Below are 21,141 nucleotides of genomic sequence, written 5' to 3'. Positions count from 1 at the left end.
ATACAGTGCTAAAAACGCCTTTGTTTATGATTCAGATGTCATCAGTACATAGTTCTACTCAGAATATACAGACATCACAGGAGAGTCTATGGTTTAGAGTGGTTTAATGTGGCGGCTCATGAGTGAGTCATGGGGTTTTGCTGTAGGGTGTGGCAGATGATTGTTCATGTCGAAGCAGAGAGAAAGTATGTAAATATGGTTGGGCCGGCATTAGAAGAGGACAGAAACAAGCAAAACGCGTGCGTAAAAAAAATAACAGGGTGGGATAAAGTCATCTTAACCGTTTTTGACGACTTGTGGCAAACACAAACTGCTGCAATCAGCAAGAATTGGAAATTTAAGAACTTTTCTACGTGAATGCAGATTAGTATATTTTTAGTGTACTGTCCCTTTAAAAGATCATAAAACAGGATTTCTCTCACAAAATCAGGTTGACAAAAACAGACTCTCTTTATTTCCTTTTTATTGTTTTTAATACGAACATAGGTCTATGACATTCACGCATCATGCATTTTACAATGAAATCATGATGAATTATAAAATACACTAGACATTCGATCATCAAAGGCTTTGAAAAGAGAACATTCCATGCATTCTTAAAGGTCAGAAAGTTTAAGACCTCTCTGCAGAATAAGGGTCCTCATCCAGTAAAAGCATGTCTCAAATCTTTAAAGATTGCAAATCGCTAATAACAGTGTCATAACTTTCAATGTTGCATACACAACAGATTAAATAATTTGGAAACATACCAACCCAACCCAAACATTCAACATTTGGCATCTATAATATATGTAAAAAAGTTTATACAAAAATATAATAATAATAAAAAAATAACCTACGTGTAAGTGGAATTGCTTCCTGTCAAATTAATGAACATATTGCACCATGTACAATTATGAAAAATAGGAAAATTCATAAATGAACAAAAATGATCATTTGGCATAGATTGATGTTTTAATCATCTTTCCATTCAAACATTCAGATTGCATTTTACCATGCATCTTCATTATCATTACAGTAATTATTAAACCTCCTTTTATTGTTTTGTACACTAAATAATGATACATACTATCTGTACATACAACAAAATACCAAAACAGAAGAAAACCCACTACATTAGAATTCAGAATAGTAAGAATTAAGTAGTTCTGTTATGACAAGGGTGATAAACAGCCCCAATCTGTCCTCTGGCCTGTGTTTATGTGTATTTTTGTGTATAATAAAACATATTACAGCTTTCTTAAATTATCTACATCCTCACAATTCCAATTTTCAAGCTCAAATGTCTTCTTCGCCATCATAATACAGATATTATTCTACAAAAATAAGTATAAAATTGATTACATTCCCAAGATATAATTATTATATCATGGATAGTCTGTGTTTTTGTATATTAAGAATACACATAAAAATACAGGCAAATACCAGTATAAAAAAAAAGACATATTGCAATAAATCCCTGAGGATTTTTTTTAAATAACAAAAATATGCTAAATAGGAAGTGTTCAATAAAGTCTTGTGTGTGTTATCCACTTTTTCATATTTCAGAATATTTATATTGCTCTTGCTCCGTTAGTGTTTGGAGTTTTCTCTATCCATTGTCCTTATTAAATATATTCCTGATTGTTAAATATAATCCATTTATTAGACCAGGTCTGCAAAGTCTTCTTTCAGGAACGCTTTCTGTAAAACACAAAGCAAAAAGCACCTCATGAGAGAGTGACAGGCAAATAATTGTTCCAGGTAGCATGCTGGCAAGCCTCCCAGATTTGAAGTAAAAGAAAGAACACCGGTTCTATGATGTGTTAGGACATGCTCAAGAGGAAATCACTTGAAATCCCCATCGCCCGGGTGTGGCTGAACATCTACCTCCCATATCAACATGCTTTAAGATTGCAAGTTTGTGTGTTTGGGAAATCAAACTTAAATAAAAGCGTGTTATTTCCCATTTTGATTATCTAGTATGATATGTGTTCATTCGAATGTTTGTGTGAGTGTGTGTGTGTATGTGGTATTCAAATAACTGGAAAATGTCTAGAGGGCAGGGCGGAATAACATGTGTAACTGTACTAGGTTGTAAAGAAGACACTTTCTGAGGGTGTTTTTTTCTAAGCTGAATAAAAAAAAAGTTACATTTTTACAATTAAGTAAATTTGAATAGTGCTTGCTGCGGAAGTCACTCCAGGCATTGTTGCTATATGGTTGATAGGGTGTTGCTATGTGGTTTCTAGGGTGTACTGAGTTGTTTCCAACTGGCTCAAATCACAAGTGTCCCCTCTAAAGTCTCTATAATATTCTGGTCTCTAGCTATGGCTCAGATCACTCTTTTTATGTAATTCGCGAAAATCGTTAAGTTCGGTCATTTAGAAAAGCGACACGATTTGACAAACCATGTGATTTGAGATGTTCATGCATGTAGCACAAATTCGATGGGAACAGCTATGCACCAAAGTTGAATACTTAAGTGTAAAGTCCAAGACGACTGCTGGATTTTCAAATAAAACACTGACACCTACTGGTGGGGATGAATTGCACAAAACCAAGCATTTTGTGTAAACATCGATGCTTTTTCTGGTGTATTTGTCATCTGTAACTAAAGATGATCTGATTGTAGGTGAGCTAGCGAAATAAAGAGACTTGTATTTAGTTAGCTGTGTGATCTCAAAATGGCGGCCATTATTAGGGGTCGACCTGCTTCTTTTAGATTATGCAAGTCCCATGAGTGTGCGTCAAATGTAAAACAGAATTATCAGAATACTGCTAAAGTTTTACCAAGAAATATATTTTTTAATACTTTCACAAAGTAAATGTGAGTAGTGCTTGTTATGTAAAGTCGTCTTTAGGATGCAATGGGTTATGGGTGGTTACCAAGGTGTTGCTATGTAGTTGCTAGGGTGGATGCTAGAGCTTTGCTATGTGGTTGCTTACTGTCCCAAATCACTAGCTTTCAACCCCATTTCTCTGTGAAATTCTGGTCTATAGATATGGCTTGGGTGGCTCTTTCAATGTAAATCAATGCGGTTTTCACAAATTGATGAGTATTACTACTTTCGATCATTAATAAAAGGGCATGATTTGACAAGATGTTTTTCCTTCATGTCTGTTGCAAAACCAGTTATGCATCAAAGTTTAATACTTAGTATTTTACTTGATAATACAACAGTGGTCTCAGAAATTAAACTTACACCTACTGGTGTGGATGAATCAGGCAAGAAGGACATTTTTCAGCAGTGTTGCCAAGTCCGTGGTATTCCCACAGAATTGGGCTACGTTTTGCTGCTGCAAATAGTCATTTAGTATGTGGGTTGAAGCGCGATTTGACCAAGGTGTGACCCCCTGAAAGGAGGGTTTGACCCCCCTGACTGCAAATTTGGAGCCATTTTCTCCTGCAATGCGACTGGCCGTGATCAGGCTAATTTTGAATACCAATTGGGATGCTTTTGCTATCCAGACCTGGCAACCCTAGTTTTCAATTACACATACTACTGTAGAAATAGTTTATTTACAGGCGCATTTGTGTCACATGACTAAAAAATTTTTATGATAGCGATGTTATTCCAATAAAGTGATTTGTTTTTGTCTGGTCACTCTATGTAGAACATACATTTTATGTGAGAGTATGTCCATTTTTAAACACATTTGTCAAAAGCCTTTTTAAAAAAATGCATTATGTATATCATTTATATGATCATACTACTTACATATCTGTAATCTCTGTGTAGTTTCTTATATTGGTACATGTTGCTCATCACTGTTGCCGCAGCTCTAGCAGCTTTCAGTTTAGCAGGGCTGGATGAAAATTGCATTGTTAGTTTGGAAGCAATATCATTTAGTGATGATTTTTGTTGTATAATTGGCTGACTTTAGTTTTACCTGTTGTCATGAGTGGTCTTGATGCCTTTCAGCTTGGACAGACCTTCGCAGTTGGTGATTTCTTTTGCAGCCACCATGCTGCTGGTCACCAGGTTGTTGAGGGCTCCACAGATGTTCACCACCACGTCACTTGACGGCTCCTTCGAGCGGCCATCGTCGGGCAGTTTGGCAAGCAAGGGGCCGACCACCTGTTTGGCTAAAATGAAAGAAATAGAACAATGAGCTTCTCTAAGGCCTCAGAGATGTGATGGACTGAAGTTTTGTGTCTAAAGAAGTAAGCCTCACCCATGAGGTTCTTATCCTTGGCATGACAGGATAAGTTTCTGAGTAAGCCGGTGAGAGAACGTAGCTCTAGATCGTTGCTTTTGCTAAGGAGCTCCAGAATATCAGGCAACATCTTATTCTGCTCTAATGCCACACGACTCAAGATGGATGCCCACTGAAATATAAAATAGAAGTTTAATTGTCTTTTTCACGCCAAGCACTCTGGATTTTTTTCTAAGAGTTGAATTTGTCACATTTCAGTCAGCCGTCTAATCACAGTCGAAGAGGTGTGTGGCAATGATCCTGTTTGTACTACGACTGTGTTTTCAGCAGATCTCCTGGTGTTTTCTGCTGGCTAAATTTGCTTCGGTGCACACACAGCTTAATGTGAGGTGAACTTCTTACCCTCTTGTCTCCAGCTGTGATGTTCTGCAGGGCTCCGGCCGCGGCCTCTCGCGTTGTGGAGTTCTTACAGCCCTTCAGGACCCGGTGATACAAGCCCACTACCTTAGGGTGCCAGAGCCACTCGATGTCTTTGGGCTGCTGGGACACTTCTCTAAACGTGGTGAGGTCCTGATTTTTTCTCTGGAAGGAAGGACAAATTATGAGATTAAACTCAAGATTGAGAAGGAAAATAGTACGGTTAAGGAGGAAATTGAAAGCAGCTTCTTACATCTTTGGCCTTCTTGCTATTAGGGGTGAAGCAGCCGATAGCTTCTGCTTTTGAGCTCTGAGCTCGATTCGGACCCTCCAGCTGTATAAGTGATGAAGGGGGCATCTCATTGTACAGCTGAAAGGACAGATTCCTCAACACACACGCTGCGTTCTCCACACCCTGAGAGAGGAACACACTCATGAATGGCCATGTGAACACACACCTCACAAGAGGAGGCAGCAACAGAGGCAGAATATAAAAAAGAGGGTGCTACACAAATACCTTCTCATCTACTTCACTGTCCTCCAAGCGTTTCTCAATATAGCCAACCAGAGCATTTATAAGGCCACGGGTAGCTCTCATCTTCTCTCTGGTCTTCTCGTTCACCGAGCTCAAGTTTCTGTACAAGGAAACAGAAGGATATATAAAAAGTGGAATCTCATAAAAACATTTCCAGATCTTGTTTCACCAGAGAAAAAACTTAATATAAGTATATAAGTTTAAAGATACTATTATTCTCATTACATTTTCTTTAATCTATAAAACATATTTTCGAAAATAAATTAGCTTACTGTCAAGAAATCATTTTCTAAAAGCAATAGTCCTAAAAAAGGGTTCATATATTTTATCCTATAATTTTATAAAACAAATAGTCCGAAAAAAGGGCCTAATTTTCTATAAGTTTCCAAAAAAATAACAGACCTCAAAATATTAATAATCCATAATTTTCTAAACAAAAAAATTATCATCCTAAAATTAGGCATAATTAGGTAATATTATATATAGGTATAATTTTCTATAATTTTCATAAAATAAAAAGACCTCAAAATATTATTTATCATTCATAATTTTCTCGTCCTAAAATTGTTTTATTTTCTTTAAACTTATAAAAACATAACAGACCTAAAAGTATAACAGACCTAAAAATAGTTTTCTAAAATTAACAGTCCTAAAAATATTTCTGATTATCAAAGCAACAGTCCTACAACAGTTTTTTTTAAAAACTATTATTTATCATCTAGAATTAAAAAAAAAATCATCCTAAAATGTTATTATTTTCTGCAAAAACCTAAAAAAAGAATACATTTTCAATAATTTTCTTAAATTAACAGTCCTAGAAATAGGATTAATTTCCTAAAAACAACAGACCTAAAAATATAATACATTGTCTATGGTTTTCAAAAAAAAAAAGACCTAAAAAAAAGGATATATTTTATAATTTTCTTAAAAGTAGCAGTCCTAAAAATAGCCTTCATGATTTTCTAAAGTATAGTTTGGGTTGGATTTAGCATTGGAACATGATTCAAGTAACTAGCAGGGATGTGGCTGTAGGGGATTTTCATTTAATGAAGTCAGATGAAGTTCCTACAGGAACAGGAACCAGTAAAGGGGAACTAAAACTCAGGTGACATCACTGTCTCAGGTGTTTACCTGAGACAGCCGGTGGTGTTGAAGAAGATTTCGGACTTGGCGGTGTTCAGCAGGACGATGTCCTGGTCCCCGGTGCCAGAGAGGGGAATCAGAATCTTCTCTGTCAATTCGGGAAGAGTTTGTTGTGCCAGCCTGTGTTTCAGGTTATCCTTAGAGGACAGATTCCACAGAATACCTACAGGGAATGACAGCAGAGAGGAGAGAGAGAGATAAAGAGAATGAGGAAAAGAGCATGGGAAAGTGTCGCAGCAAATAGATAAGAATTTGAATACAGATAAGAAAAAAAAAAAACAAGGAAGGAAAAAGGGGAGAAAAAAGTGAAACACTTTATAACTGCAGCAGCCGTTTCAAATAATTTCACAAATCGAACTTCCTTGCAGAATATATACAACTTCCTTAGCTTCTGTTATGATGTCATCCTCTCAAATGCCCCCATGTGTAGTGGAGAGATTTGCATTGGTAGATTTATTTGGTTTATTCGAGTTTCAGCATAGGCACGCTCAGACACGCACAGACCACAACCACCTTTGCTACAAGAGTCCGTTCTTTCCATGCACGTCAAGACATCGCTGAGCAAACTACTAAAGCAAGTAGTTTGATTCAGTACTGAGAGATCAGTCAATGCCCTGAGTGGAACGCATTCAGATACACACATCTAGCCTGATGATGAAAACCTCTTCGTACGTCATATCTGGAGTCATTTCATGTCCTAAAAGGACACTGGACCTCACTACCATAAATGAAAAAGTCTTTAATCGAAGGATGTATCTATATTCTCTACATATTATAAACATACTGTAAAGCTGAATAAAAATGTAAAGCATCGACTGTATCTCCTGCAGAGGAGACCCAGTGTGGATGGTAGATCTGCACTTCAAAGTATTGATAAAAACAATATTTAAACTAATAAAAATGCAATGTTTCAGAGAATATTTTTGTGTTACGTATTTGTTATGCTAATTAGAACATTAAAGGCCAGATTTATTAACAGGTTATATCAATGCAAACCCTCTGCTGTCAGGATTTACTAAAGACACGCAGTGGACAATTAGTCATGAAAGGGCTTGGACAGAGTTAGTTTTGCAGCTGACCTTAATGCTTATTCATTTGTAGGAGTTGCCTTTTAAAGGCTACATCTGTGGGAGGAGATTTAATGAAATCATGCAGGGTAAGGCTTGTGGTAGTCAGTTTACTGGCATTTCTGCCATTATTTAATGCACCCAAAAAAAGCATGTTTTAACCCATTTTGTGCCCGTGTTGTTAAAATATCATTGCTAATTTGTGCTGCTCTCGTCATTGTCCGTACATCAACCAGAGAACGTTCCACTCCAATTGACTCTTTTGCTGCCTCACGCTAATTTGCTCTTATTTTCCAAAATCTTTAGCTTGGCAACATGCAAACTTCAAACTCCATTAGAATCATTTGTGAATCTATACGTGTAGCACATGGAGTTGTTTTCTATGTACAAGTGCTCCAAATCAGTCATTAATGAGGTTAACATGTGGCCTTGAGGTGAGGGTTGTTCTGTTCATTTTGTGTCACAATGCAGATTAAAACGGCTTTACAGTTAAGTTTCAGGAACTGCATGACTGAAATGCCCACCTGTGATGTTCTTGCGGAGTTCGTCGTCTTCTTCTCCAAGGGCCTCTATGAGCTTGGTGATCCCGTCGGCTTCGATAAGAGCCACTTTGTTCTCCATGTTCTCATAGATGACATTCCTGGTGGCTCCGGTGGCGAAGTGCTGCACCTCTCGACTCTTGCTGGTATACAGCTGCACCAGAAGAGGAACTCCCTTCAACTCGTTCACCTGAAAGAAAAAGAAGTTCTACTTATATCGAAAACACACATTTCACTCTAACCTTTCTTCAGATGGAAAGCAATTGTATACCTGTGTCTTTGCTTCGTTGTTATGGTAACACTCATGCTGAATGTAGGCAGCTCCCAACATCTGAAGATTTTGATCGGACTCACCAAGATAGCCAATGGCAGTAAACATGTCCAAAGAGTTGATTCTAGGAAAGTGTGGAGAATTGGAATATTAAATCATTAGCTTAGTAACATGCAGTCATCAAACTTAGTTGGAATCAACTGTAAGTATACTTGTGTGGCACACAGTATTGCTTTCTATCCAAATCAGTCAGTAATGTGGTTTGATTTTAGCATGTGGTCTTCTGTAACGTCTACAGATGAATCGACTAGTCCCTGGTGACGTGTGCTGGACTTTTACAATCATTTTGTCCACATTAAGGGGCCGTTCACATATTGCGCCTAAAAACGTGTGGAAAACGCTAGGCGCGCCGCTTTTTTCCTTCTTTCGTAAGCGCTCGGGCAGAAGCGCTCCTGAGGCGTCTGCCTTTGCTAAGCAACCATGACGTGCCATCTCCATGAAGACGCGGAAATTTCAGCAAAGGATAAATGGATTTGCAGCACTAAAAATCGCTCGCACTAAATTTATTTAAAAATGGCAATCTATATACAGCTATGAACAGCTTTTCCTTTATCTTGGCTAAGTTTTCAACGTTGTTACGGGAAAGGATGAAGCTGACTGGTTAGTTCTTGTCACATGACCCGCGGTGCGCTTGCGGCTCTCTGAAAAGTTGAGATGTTTTTAACTCGATGCGGTGCGCGTGCGCGTCGCTTCCATTATAAGCGCAAATGACGCACGCCTACATTGGAAATAACGAACTTGCGCACGCAAAAGACGCGATATGTGAACGGCCCCTAAGCCTGCCCCTTTCTTATAGTTGACTCAAAATTCAGATCTGGCTCCATCCAATCAACAACCGATGGATAGAAACCAGTTCACATGCTAATTTTTTTCTTTTTCGAGAAGCAATTTCACAATACGCAATAAAAGGTTGCTACTTCAGTTTCTTCGCAGCTTCATAAAGTTCTTCCTCGCTTTGAGTCTTTGGGACACTTTATTAGCATGCGGTGTTAAGGTGCGATCAGATTTACTGATGTGTGTTGAATTTTTGTTGGTGAAATCCAGTCATTTCAATAGGAATCCGCATGATTCTTTATGCATGAAAGTACGAAAACTTGGAAATTTCATTTAGTAGTGATACTAAAAGGTAACACCAAAGATACATTGTCCAGTAACGAAAATATAGCCGATAATATTCATTAGTAGTAGTCATAGCATTGAGCTCTGGAGCTCACGTAGGAAATTCGGGTTTGAATCCGTTCTGCACAATTTTTCAACCCTGTTCCCAACTTTCTAAGCCTAAGGTGGAAACTTGAATAAAAAGGCGGTTTCATATACTAGCTTATCTTGGTTTCTTAACTTAAGAGTCAGCATTATTTGAAGACATTTTTGCTCAACAGGAAATTCCTTCATGTGTGTTTGTGTGTGCTGGCGCATGTCGCAGGAGTGATAGGAAGTGTGTGTTTCTTTCCCAGGGTGTGTGAAGTGTGAGGTGGCTGGACTGGTTTGGGTGTGCCTGCGCAACAGACTCGCTCTTCACTTTTAACACACATATACAGGCAATGCTTGGCAACACCAAACATATACACATGCACGCACACACACACGCACACACACACAGTTAGCGCAATAAGGACAGATATGGATGCACTGACAGGCTGTTAAAGCAAAGTAGGACTAATTTTACGCTTCAAAGGTCAGCCCTACACTCACTGCTTGTAATCACTGTTATCCGACTTACACGCACTTAACGAAAACTTAACGAGAACAGCTAACCGACTAGGTTGCAATCAGTAATATGCAGTGTTTGTTGTGAGGGAATTTCTGACTGAGAGTAATGAGGAAGCATTTGAACACATGCTATTTGTGCATTTAAAGCAATTAGGCCTACATTTCAGTGGTGTTTTACGCTAATGGTGCTAGCATTCTACTTCTTTGTACATCTTTAAAGTCAATTTTAATTTTTTTGAATGATCCAGTGAATAAACTACTGAAAGGTACTTCATTTCATACTTCAACTCAAAGGATTTCTCACTTTATAATCATTAACTTGATGGCTACAAAGAACACCTTTATGAACCTTATGTAACACTAGAGTGAAAAAAATACAACAATTAAACTAACTCTAAACTATGATTGGCTGAGTCACATTCGAAAGCACTGTAAAATAGCCAATATAAACGCATGTGACCGCGACTCAAATTTTATTTGGCAAGTTAAACTCTACTTTATCTAACAATACTCCTTAAAGGCGGTTAGAAATGCAAACTAATATATTGGGTAAATATTATTAATCTTATTGTGACTCATCCATGCATATGTTCCATATCTTAAATATTGTAAGTTTTAATCATAATTTTGTTATCTTCCTGGTGACATATGAAAAAATTCCATTCAATCAACAAGTAATGGTCAAAAAGTAATTTTCGATCAAAATATGCAATTAAAGGTTCTACTTCCATTTCAGTACTTTCTTCCTTGCCTTGACTCATTGGGGATGCATTTCGTTCTGTATTTTGATACAGATACAAAACAAAAATTTGTTCTTACCCGCTCAGATTGCCCATGCTCCCCATCATATCCATGCCGTCAAACACATCCTTGCCTCTCCCGACACTATGCATGCTCCTGACGGAGCCGGCGCGCGACAGCCTTCCCTGCTGCATCACCGCCATACTGCTCTGTGAGCCGTTTAATCCGGCACTTCCGTACATGCTTGATGACATGTTGGACCCGCGAGTTGTTTGACGGTTGTTCATTCGGCTGATGGTGCGGTGGGCAGGGCCTTTGAAGGATGCAGCCCTAACGTAGACCTCCTGCTCCATGCCTCCACCGCCAGAGCCCAGCGTCCCGCTGGGTGGGAGTTTCATGGCTGGCAGCGTCATGGAACTAACCTGCTGCTGTCCGTTTTCAAATCCGTTCATCATAGAGGTTGAATACATGGACTGGCGTGGGTAGGTGTTGACAGCATAGCCGTTGCTCATGCTCTGCATGGAGGCCTGTTGTGTGTAAGTGGCGTCACGCTCTGAAACCAGGCTGGAATCGCTGTCGTCCTGCACCAACCATGAAGAAACCATTTGGCGTGGCACGGATGACAAACGCATGGAATGCATTGACAGAGTCTCTGGGTCGCCCCCCCTTCGACTGAAGGATCGAGTCATTGCGCTGACCTGCTGCTGTGGAACTTGGCCACCACCACTTTGGTAACCACTGACTTGTAAACTGCCACCCTGGTAGCTGCCGTTGCCAAACTCTTCTTGGTAATATGCCCCACCGCCGCCACCACCACCACCACCACCACCACCACCTCCTGTGTAACTCATTTTGGTTCTTGGGGCGAAATCAATGGCGGAACGGGATGAGTAACCACTGGAGTACTGGGATGGACGTCGGACCTAATAGAAAAGAGAAAACTGCATACTGAATATCTACAGCGTTTTCAACTATATTTATCAATTGATTAAAATGTAATTGAATTGCATATGGCAATTAATTAATAAATATGACTGCTATTAATCACATCGGCATTTCCAAAAAAAAAAAGGCCTGAAATTCAGATAATTTAGATAAGAGCAAAAACATTAGTATGGTATTTCCAATTTGAATCACTTTCATGGTAAAATCAAGTTTAACAGCATTGTTTTTAATATTTTTTGTCATTTATTAACGATTTTTGGCATTAATTCAAGCATTTTTGTATTAATTTATGCATTTGAGCCTTCTTTTTTTATACATTAAATCAACAACTCTACTTAACATATTATCTCTCAATAGGAATATAACTGAAAGTGATGTTTAGAGGCTTCTAAACTTGTGACTTTTCATATGTGGCTGTTGGTTAGAGCTAAGTCGTGAAATATCACATCTAACTAACAAACTCCCCATTACTCATTTTGAATATTTGGACAAGATACACATCTATACAGTCACAAACGCACAAAAGCTTTCTTTAACCGGCTCATGAAGTGCTGTCCTTCAAACAAGCAAACTACTATAAAATATTTATGTTTAAAAGAAAGGGAAAGAATCTTACTGTCATTGATCTGCTGGGGGCATAGACGGAGGATTTAGAGCTGAAATTTGGAGTGAAATTCTGGCTCATTGTTGAATATTTTGTCATTTTCGAATGATTCCCAGACTCTAAAAGAAGAAAAACACAGAGAATTAATATAAATGTGCATTTAAATTGAATTTCTGACGGTGAAAATCAGTAAGAAAATACTATTTTTTTTTACATCAGGAATATTCCTACCAGTGAACTTTCTCGATGTGCCATCACGTTCTGCATGTTTCTGAACACAACTGACACACCTAACAGCTCAGCTACAATGTATTTTAATCAAGAAAATAATACCTCTGATGTCAACGCAATATTAAATTGCCTCTTAGTTGGTTCAGACTGTAATAAACTAGTAATCAGTTATTAAATCAAAGACCCTCATTATAAAACAATGGTCTTTGATTAGACACTTGCACTGTTTTTCTTCAGTTCAAATACAACATTTTCTCCAAAAGAATATGGCAAATCAGGTAACAGTAAACAACAGAGCTAGATTAAACCAAAGAAATGCTTCTGTTTTACAACATAAAACTATTAACTATAAATTTAAAAACTATTGTAAGCACTGACTATTGTAAACAGACATGCTATGCAGTAATTAAATAACTTTGCCGTTTTGTATTATTTTAGCCATGTTTATGATACCTTAGTACATAATTTTGTACAAAGACATGCAAGTTTGTTATTTTATTGAACAACTGAACATTAAAAAACACATTAAATGCGCTTTTTTGTTTTCCTTTAGCCATGTTAATGATACCTTTGTACACAAGTTTGTATAGAAACATGCATGCTTGTTCTTTGATGGAAAAAATAAACAGAAAATGTTTTTAGTTTCACTTTAATCATGTTTACTACAGCTTTATAATCAAGTTATCATGTAAACATCCATAATTGTTCTTTGAACAATTAAACAAATGTGTTTTGTTTCACCGAGGTCATGTTCATGATATCTTTGCAGGCATGTTTGTATGTAAACATGCTTGTTTTAGACATTTAAAAACATTCAAATGTGCCTTTTTGTTTCCCTTTAGCCATGTTTATGATATGAAAACATGCACGTTGGTTGGTTTAAACAAACAAAAAAAATTTTTTTTTTCATGTTTGTGATACTTATAAGTTTACATTTTTGAACTTGAATGTTATTTCATTTGCCTCCTTGTAGTCAGGCTTGTAACACTATTGTATGCAAGTGTGGATGTTTTGTTTGAATGTAATCAAGTTGCTGAAGGGACAACATTTCAGCAGGCTGCCAATTTTGTGGGAAATAATTTACAGACGTCAAATGTAAAGCCAAAGATTTTCTGCGCCATAAAGTCATTTACTCTGTAACTTTACAGCTAAGTCAGTATGCTCGTCATGTGTCTTTGATGGCACTTCAAGTATGAGGCAAACTTGTAGAGTTGCATGAATTAAATTAATTACTGCAGAGCAAGTTTTAGCACAGTTTTACAGCGTTTTAGTTCTGGCTCAGCAGCAGATGGGGCTAAGGCTTCCAGGTTTGTTTCAATCAAAGCTTGATACAGTATGTGCATCTACAGGCATGCAAGTTCACGTGTTTGAGTATGTGAATGTGTGAATTACAGAGTGGTTTAAGCATTTCTTTAGAGAATAAGTGTGGAGTAAGTTGTAGACACCAGGCAGAAGGAAAGACAGAACTGGTCTGATCGCTGTGGTACACTCCCAATGTCATCTCTCTCAAGTTCATAACATTGCTTGGTATTTTAATGTCAAATCTAGTTTAAGCACTTTCGAGACGTGGTATGCATTTCCTCCTGAAAACCTTGGACCAGTAAAAGGAAGACTCAAGGCTATTCTAACCTGTCAAATGCAGGTGAACCTCATAAACGAGGGTCCGGTTAACAAACCCGCTAAGCACCAGAGGTTAAAGTGCAGGAAATAACTGCGGCAGAACCTCATAAAGTCTAATCTAATCAACCGCACATTCATAAAAAACTTTCAAGTGCACACTAATGTAATGTATACTAATGTGCTTTTACAACTGTACAGTACTGCAAGTCTCACTTGGCTTTAAAAACTAAACTCTGAGCAACTGCTGCGTATAAGGAGGCAGATTAAAACAAATACTGTAGATTTCTCTCAGGTTGTATTCTTCAGCTTTTCCATCGCACCAGGTGATATTTACGCCATTATGATCAACGGAGCCAAATTACATTCCTTTTGTGCAGTCCGAAGCGCTTTTTTGTCTAGAGTGTGTTGGGTTTCTTCAAAGGAGAGCTTTGAAACTTTCACTCTCACTCAGTCGCGTAACAGGAACCGGATTACACTTAAACCTTGCTCAGCTCCCTCCTGTAAAAACCAGAAGTCGCACTGTACTTCTGTCTGTTCTGCCAGTGCCACTTTCCATGATAATGAATACAATAAATTGTATTTTCTTATTTCGAATGGCCACTTTTAATGTTCAAGAACAATAGTGAACACTAAATCTACCACACCTGATGTGAACTGACCACCATCTACGACATTATTATTATTTTTTGTGTGTGTATTGCCAGAAAAAACAAAGGTAAATGCACACTAGTTCAGGTCAAGTCACACTGGAACAATAATAATAATAATAATAATAATAATTGCATACATTATCAACAAATGTCATGTGGGATATTTAGTCTTATCCAAACAACAGAAACCATGTGACCAGTTTTCCTCCAGGCAGTGTTTCTCATAACTATATTGTTTTGCATACTTAGCTGTAAACAAAAAAAGTACAGCCTGTGCCTGTGAATTTATTAATAATACTTCCCCTATTGATATCTAACAAATAATAGCGTTCCCAAAGGTTAATGAAGATGAAATTCAACTCCAGGTCACTGGTAAATTAAACCACATGCTGTATAAAAGCACAGCGCAAAGGCTTTTATGTAAAGTCAACCTGGCAGATGATGAGCAGATTAATAATTCAAAGGCTGTTGTGTTATTGAAGATGTATTACAATGAGATCAAAGCGCCGAGTGACACACCTGAGGCTGCGTATTGTGCCGACGAGCCGTTCTGGCGCGGGAGCGTGGATTTCTCCGCCAGTCTCATGGACACCTGCTGGTTCACGCGCTTGAACCTCGCCACCTCCTTGGCGTGGGTCCCGCCGTGCGCGAGCTCGGTTTGCGAGGGGACCGCGTAAGTGCTGACGGTCGTGTTGGGCTGCAGCGCCGAGTGAAACACGTTCTCCGAGGTCACACTCAAACTCATGGCGAAGCGACGATGGGACCGAGTTCAACCACCAAGACCAAAAAGTTACAGTCCCACCAGAGAGTGGAAAGAAGGGCAGATCCACGCGATACAAAACAGTCAAGTCGTGTTCAGGGTAGTCAGCTTGTGTTTCTCTGTGAGGAGACGCAAAACTAACGGCTGCTCGGAACTCTGCGGCTTTTTCGCAGATGGGAGGTAAAGTGGGCGTGGCTTAGCGGTGAGTCATCAGTTACCTGATCCAGGTAAACTCATGAACGCACAAAAGATGGCCTTTTTTTATTATTTATTTTTTCTGTGTAATTCTATTTTATTTGTGTGAATCGTTTTATGTCCAATTTACCTTTTGTCACATTTTTCTATCTATCTATCTATCTATCTATATATCTATCTATCTATCTATCTATCTATCTATCTAGATAGATAGATTTCCTGCATATCGTTTCTGTGATGTATCTGTACGTTTACTTTTGTGTTTCAGAGTTAGAGTATTTGTAACACTTTATTTTAGTGTTCGTTACATTTTACATCATACATGTAGCCTACTTATTATATTATAACAGTAAATTATGCATGCAATAATCCCAAACCATAACCCAGTAAAGGTTGTTAATGAAAATTACTCAGTGCTAAAATGTAAAATTACACTGTAGCTATAATAAAGTGTAACCTGGTTTTTATTATTATCGTTAACGTAAAATGGGGTGTACAACAGACAGTAATCTAGACATGATTTATTATGTAAATAGCATATCAAAAATAAATATGTTAATAAATTATATAAACATGAAAGTCATTGAATAACTTTTTTTTAGGACCTGACAAACATTTTATTTTACCAGTGTGTATTTGGAATCGAACCAAATAAAACCTATGACTCGTTAATGGTGAATTTGCATAGAAGTCTCCAACACTGAAACTTTCATTCACTCTTGAGACATCTCTTCATCTGAGAGAATGTGCTCTGACATGCAGGTGACGTGCGTCTCCGATTATACCGGATGTTGTTGTGTCGTATCGTCACCTAGCAACACAGGAAGCGCGGAAACGACTGTCTAAGCTTTTTCCTTAAAAACGGTTTGTTTTCTTTAAAACACAAACATCAACTCTGATAAAGAATGATGATACTGTCCAGCCGTGTTTTACCAATGTCAAATAAACTCAGTTTGATAAATAAACTCAATAAGCTGCAGTTTAAATACATATTTTTATTTAAGTGTGATTAATGTATCCACTTTAAACTGTTTATTAATACAAGTGCACTCCTAAATCGTTTAAAACAATTAAATGTATTTAAAACCCAGAAATATGTTTCTATTTATTCTTAAAATCGTTCTGTTTATATTATTTGTCATTTACAGAATATGCTAATTAAAAGCAAAAAACAAAAAAATATATAAATAAGCTCCTCTCACTTGGAGTCACTGAGACTGATTCATGCTCAGACAGCATTTGCATGCTTGTTCACAAAACTGAATCATGCTTGTTCAAGAACTGACAAGATCAAGCCTATCCAATTAGCATATGCTGAAAACACATAGAATCTTTACTCACCAAAAGGCCGATCAGGATTTAGCGTATATCTCCAGAAATGTATTCAGTGTGCTGTCTCACAGATTGCTTGTTAAAGTGAGACAGGAGTCACAGAGAGGCAAGGAGATATAGATTCTGCAGTGCCAACGCCCATATCACGTTAGAAAGATGCATGTCTGTGCACTCAAGACACTTTTCTGGTTACCGATCCCCTGAATGAAGAAGGTGTGTGTGATTGTGTCAGACAGTTACAGCGGAGACACACACACACACACACACACACACACACTCACACACATTCAGAGAGTGAGTCTGCAGGTGGAGGTGTGATGCAGACGTCAGACAAGGAGGACAGACAAACCTAAACCCCCCACAAAACTATTACGTGCAGTGACCAGTAAGATAATAAGTACTTATCATCAGTTTCTTGGTTCGTTTTTTGTTTTGTCACGTATTGCTAAGTACAAACCCGATTCCAAAAAAGTTGGGACACTGTACAAATTCTGAGTTAAAAAGGAATGGAGTAATTTACAAATCTCATAAACTTATATTTTATTCACAATAGAATAAAGATAACATATCAAATGTTGAAAGTGAGACATTAGAAATGTCATGTCAAATATTGGCTCATTTTGGATTTCATGAGAGCTACACATTCCAAAAAAGTTGGGACAGGCAGCAATAAGAGGCTGGAAAAGTTAAATGTACATATAAGGAACAGCTGGAGGACCTTATTTGCAACTTATTAGGTCAATTGGCAACATGATTGGATATAAAAACAGCCTCTCAGAGTGGCAGTGTCTCTCAGAAGTCCAGATGGGCAGAGGATCACCAATTCCTCCAATGCTGCGGTGAAAAATAATGGAGCAATGTCAGAAAGGAGTTTCTCAGAGAAAAAATACAAAGAGTTTGAAGTTATCATCATCTGCAGTGAATAGTACCATCCAAAGATTCAGAGAATCTGGAACAACCTCTGTGCGTAAGGGTCAAGGCTGGAAAACTATACTGGGGCGTAGATTACGCGGGGGACGCGGGGGACATGTCCCCCCCCCACTTTTAATATCATGGAAATTCGTCCCCGCACTTTTTCTGACAAGTTTTTCTTATAGAGGTTTTCAAGAGCTGGTGTGAATAAATACAAATTTAAAATCAAAAAGACGGGATAGTCTGCATATTATTTGATATTTAATTCGGACCCAGAAAACAGCGAGATGGACATCACATAGCGCAAACACTCCTGTAGTGTGTGTTTTATTCATACTCGAAACCGGAGGGCGCTCTCCAGAAGAAAGTCATTTCAGGAAGATCCTAATATGGGCAAAAGCGTCCAGCTGTCGCTGTATGAAAACAGTTTTTACACAGAAAAAAAGGCCAGGAACTTTTGCAAACACGAAGACATTAAACGTACAATTGCAACAATGTATGGTTATTCAAGTAATCTCCAGCAGGTGATAAATAAAGGATGAACAATGCAGTGCCAATTGACATAGCATTTATTACAGAATAGAAGCTATTCTGACTTATTATGTGGCTATTCTGACTTATTATGTGATAAAAAAAATAAATAATGTGAAATATTTTTACTAACCTATTTAAATTAACTGTTTTCTATTTGGATATATTTTAAAATGTACTTTATTGAGATTTCAAAGCTGAATTTTATTGTATCATTACTCCAGTTACACGATCCTTTAGAAATAATTCTGATATTCTGATTTTCTTCTAAAAAAAAAAAAACACATTATGATAATGTTGAAACCAGCGGAGTAGATTTTTTTTCAGGTTTCTTTGATCAATAGAAAGTTCAGAAGAACAGCATTTAATTTGAAATAGAAATCTTTAGAAAAATTATTACTTTATCATCACTTTTGATCAATTCAAAGTGAAGTGAAGTGACATACAGCCAAGTATGATGACCCATACTCAGAATTCATGCTCTGCATTTAACCCATCAAAAGTGCACACACAGTGAACACACACCCGGAGCAGTGGTCATCATTTATGCTGCGGTGCCCGGGGAGCAGTGGTGTTTCTGGCCTCAGACTCAAACCCACAAAAGAGTCCTTGCTATATATAAGTGTTAATTTCTATCATTTTTTTCCCAAAAACAAAAATTATATATTGACTCTAAGCTTTTGAATGATATAGTGTATTATGTTGCAAAAGCTTCTTATTTCACATAAATTCTGATCTTTGGATCCTTTTTTTATCAAAGAATACTGAAAAAAATGATGTTTTAAATATTGATAATCAGCAAATCAGCATATTATGATTTCTGAAGGATGAGACACTGAAGACTGGAGTCTGCTGAAAATACAACTTTGATCACACGAATTAATTACATTTTAAAATATATTCAAATAGGGAAAAAAGTTATTTTAAATATAAAAATATTTCACAATATTACTGTTTTTGCTGTACTTTGGATCAAATAAATGCAGGCTTGGTGAGCAGAAGAGACTTCTTTAAAAACAAAATATCTTACAGTTCAAAACTGTTGATTGTTAGGCTATATAGATTACAGAAATATATATATATATATATATATATATATATATATATATATATATATATATATAACATTTCTGTCCCCCTCACTTCTGAAAAGATGGCTACGCCCCTGTGGATGCCTGTGATCTTCAGGCCTTTAGACAGCACTGCATCACATACAGGAATGATACTGCAATGGAAATCTCCACATGGGCTCAGGAATCCTTCCAGAAAACATTGTCGGTGAACACAATCCACCGAACCATTCGACGTTGCCGGCTAAAACTCTATAGTTCAAAAAAGAAGCCATATCTCAACATGATCCAGAAGCGCATGCTCTGGGCCAAGGCTCATTTAAAATGGACTGTGGCAAACTGGAAAACTGTTCTGTGGTCAGACGAATCAAAATTTGAAGTTCTTTTTGTTAAACTGGGACGCCATGATTTCCGGACTAAAGAGGACAACCCAAGTTGTTATCAGCGCTCAGTTCAGAAGCCTGCATCTCTGATGGTATGGAGTTGCATGAGTGTGTGTGGCATGGGTAGCTTACACATCTGGAAAGGCACCATCAATGCTGAAAGGTATATCCAAGTTCTAGAACAACATATGCTCACATCCAGACGTCGTCTCTTTCAGGGAAGACCTTGCATTTTCCATCATGACAATGCCAGGCCACATACTGCATCAATTACAACATCATGGCTGTGTAGAAGAAGAATCCGGGTACTGAAATGGCCAGTCTGCAGTCCAGATCTTTCACCCATAGAAAACATTTGGCTCATCATAAAGAGGAAGATGGGACTAAGAAAACCTAAGACAGTTGAAAAACTAGAAGCCTGTATTAGACAAGAATGGGACAACATTCCTATTCCTAAACTTGAGCAACTTGTCTCCTCAGTCTCCAGACGTTTGCAGACTGTTAGAAAAAGAAGAGGGGATGCCACACAGTGGTAAACATGGCCTTGACCAACTTTTTTGAGAAGTTGTTTTGTAAAACCACAGGTTCAGATGGAGGACAAAACTGTGCAGTGACCAAGATAAGCTCACTAATCATCAATTTCATTATTGTTTTGGTTTATGATTTTAAACATGTTTTTTTTTAATTATCAACGTTGAAAACAGTTGTGCTGCTTCGTATTTGTGTGGAAAATGTGACATTTATTTTTTTAAGGATTCTTTGGTAGATAGAAAGTTCGAAAGAACAGCATTTATTAGAAATATGTATCTTTTGTAACATTATAAATGTCATTTAATCAATTTAATGCTTAATAATAGTAATTTAATTAATTAAAAAAAGGAATTAAGGTAATTAAAAAGTGATTCAATCTTCTGACCTGAAAGCTTTTGAATGCTAGTGTGTACTTTAAAACAGTACAGTACAATCTTTAGTCGCTTGACTCGCTGGGGTATATTTTTAGCAATAGCCAAAAAAAAAAAAAACATTTTATGGGTCAAACTAACCTACAGTCAGTGAACTTTAAACTTCAAGGCATGGTCAACATTCAAAGTTTCCAATTTTATCTGAACGTATTATAGTGTGATTATTGTGTTTGTGTTACTGCTGTCGGTTAATTGGAACAAGGAGTGAAATATTTTAATTAAAATCGTCCACTGGTCATTTTTTAATCGCTTATGAGACAATCAACTCAAGTGTTTTGTATCAGGAGGGTGGTGTCTGCTATAGTACACAGAACTGAACTTCG

At 37.5% G+C, this 21,141-nt stretch overlaps 1 protein-coding gene across 2 annotated transcripts; it reads right to left on the bottom strand.

Moving 5' to 3' along the window:
• Positions 1–426: 426 nt before the first annotated feature.
• Positions 427–17,105, bottom strand: LOC127947439 (plakophilin-3). Of its 2 annotated transcripts, none has more exons than XM_052544558.1 (13): positions 16,970–17,105; positions 12,185–12,291; positions 10,702–11,546; positions 8,113–8,236; positions 7,827–8,031; positions 6,224–6,398; positions 5,075–5,192; positions 4,811–4,972; positions 4,543–4,722; positions 4,159–4,312; positions 3,874–4,069; positions 3,702–3,789; positions 427–1,683 (listed from the first exon to the last, which is right to left on the bottom strand). In XM_052544558.1, exons 2-13 carry the CDS (start codon positions 12,269–12,271, stop codon positions 1,645–1,647), a joined length of 2,373 nt encoding a protein of 790 aa, XP_052400518.1. In that variant the 5' UTR covers positions 12,272–12,291; positions 16,970–17,105; the 3' UTR covers positions 427–1,644. The 2 variants fall into 2 exon arrangements, with proteins under 2 accessions (XP_052400518.1, XP_052400517.1); XM_052544557.1 differs by lacking the exon at positions 16,970–17,105 and adding an exon at positions 15,193–15,589.
• Between the last annotated feature and the right edge of the window lie 4,036 nt (positions 17,106–21,141).

This window comes from Carassius gibelio, chromosome A25, assembly GCF_023724105.1.
Source record: "Carassius gibelio isolate Cgi1373 ecotype wild population from Czech Republic chromosome A25, carGib1.2-hapl.c, whole genome shotgun sequence".
NCBI classification, from domain to species: domain Eukaryota; kingdom Metazoa; phylum Chordata; class Actinopteri; order Cypriniformes; family Cyprinidae; genus Carassius; species Carassius gibelio.
Note: the sequence above shows the minus strand (reverse complement) of the source record. Positions and strands in the feature narration are given on the sequence as shown.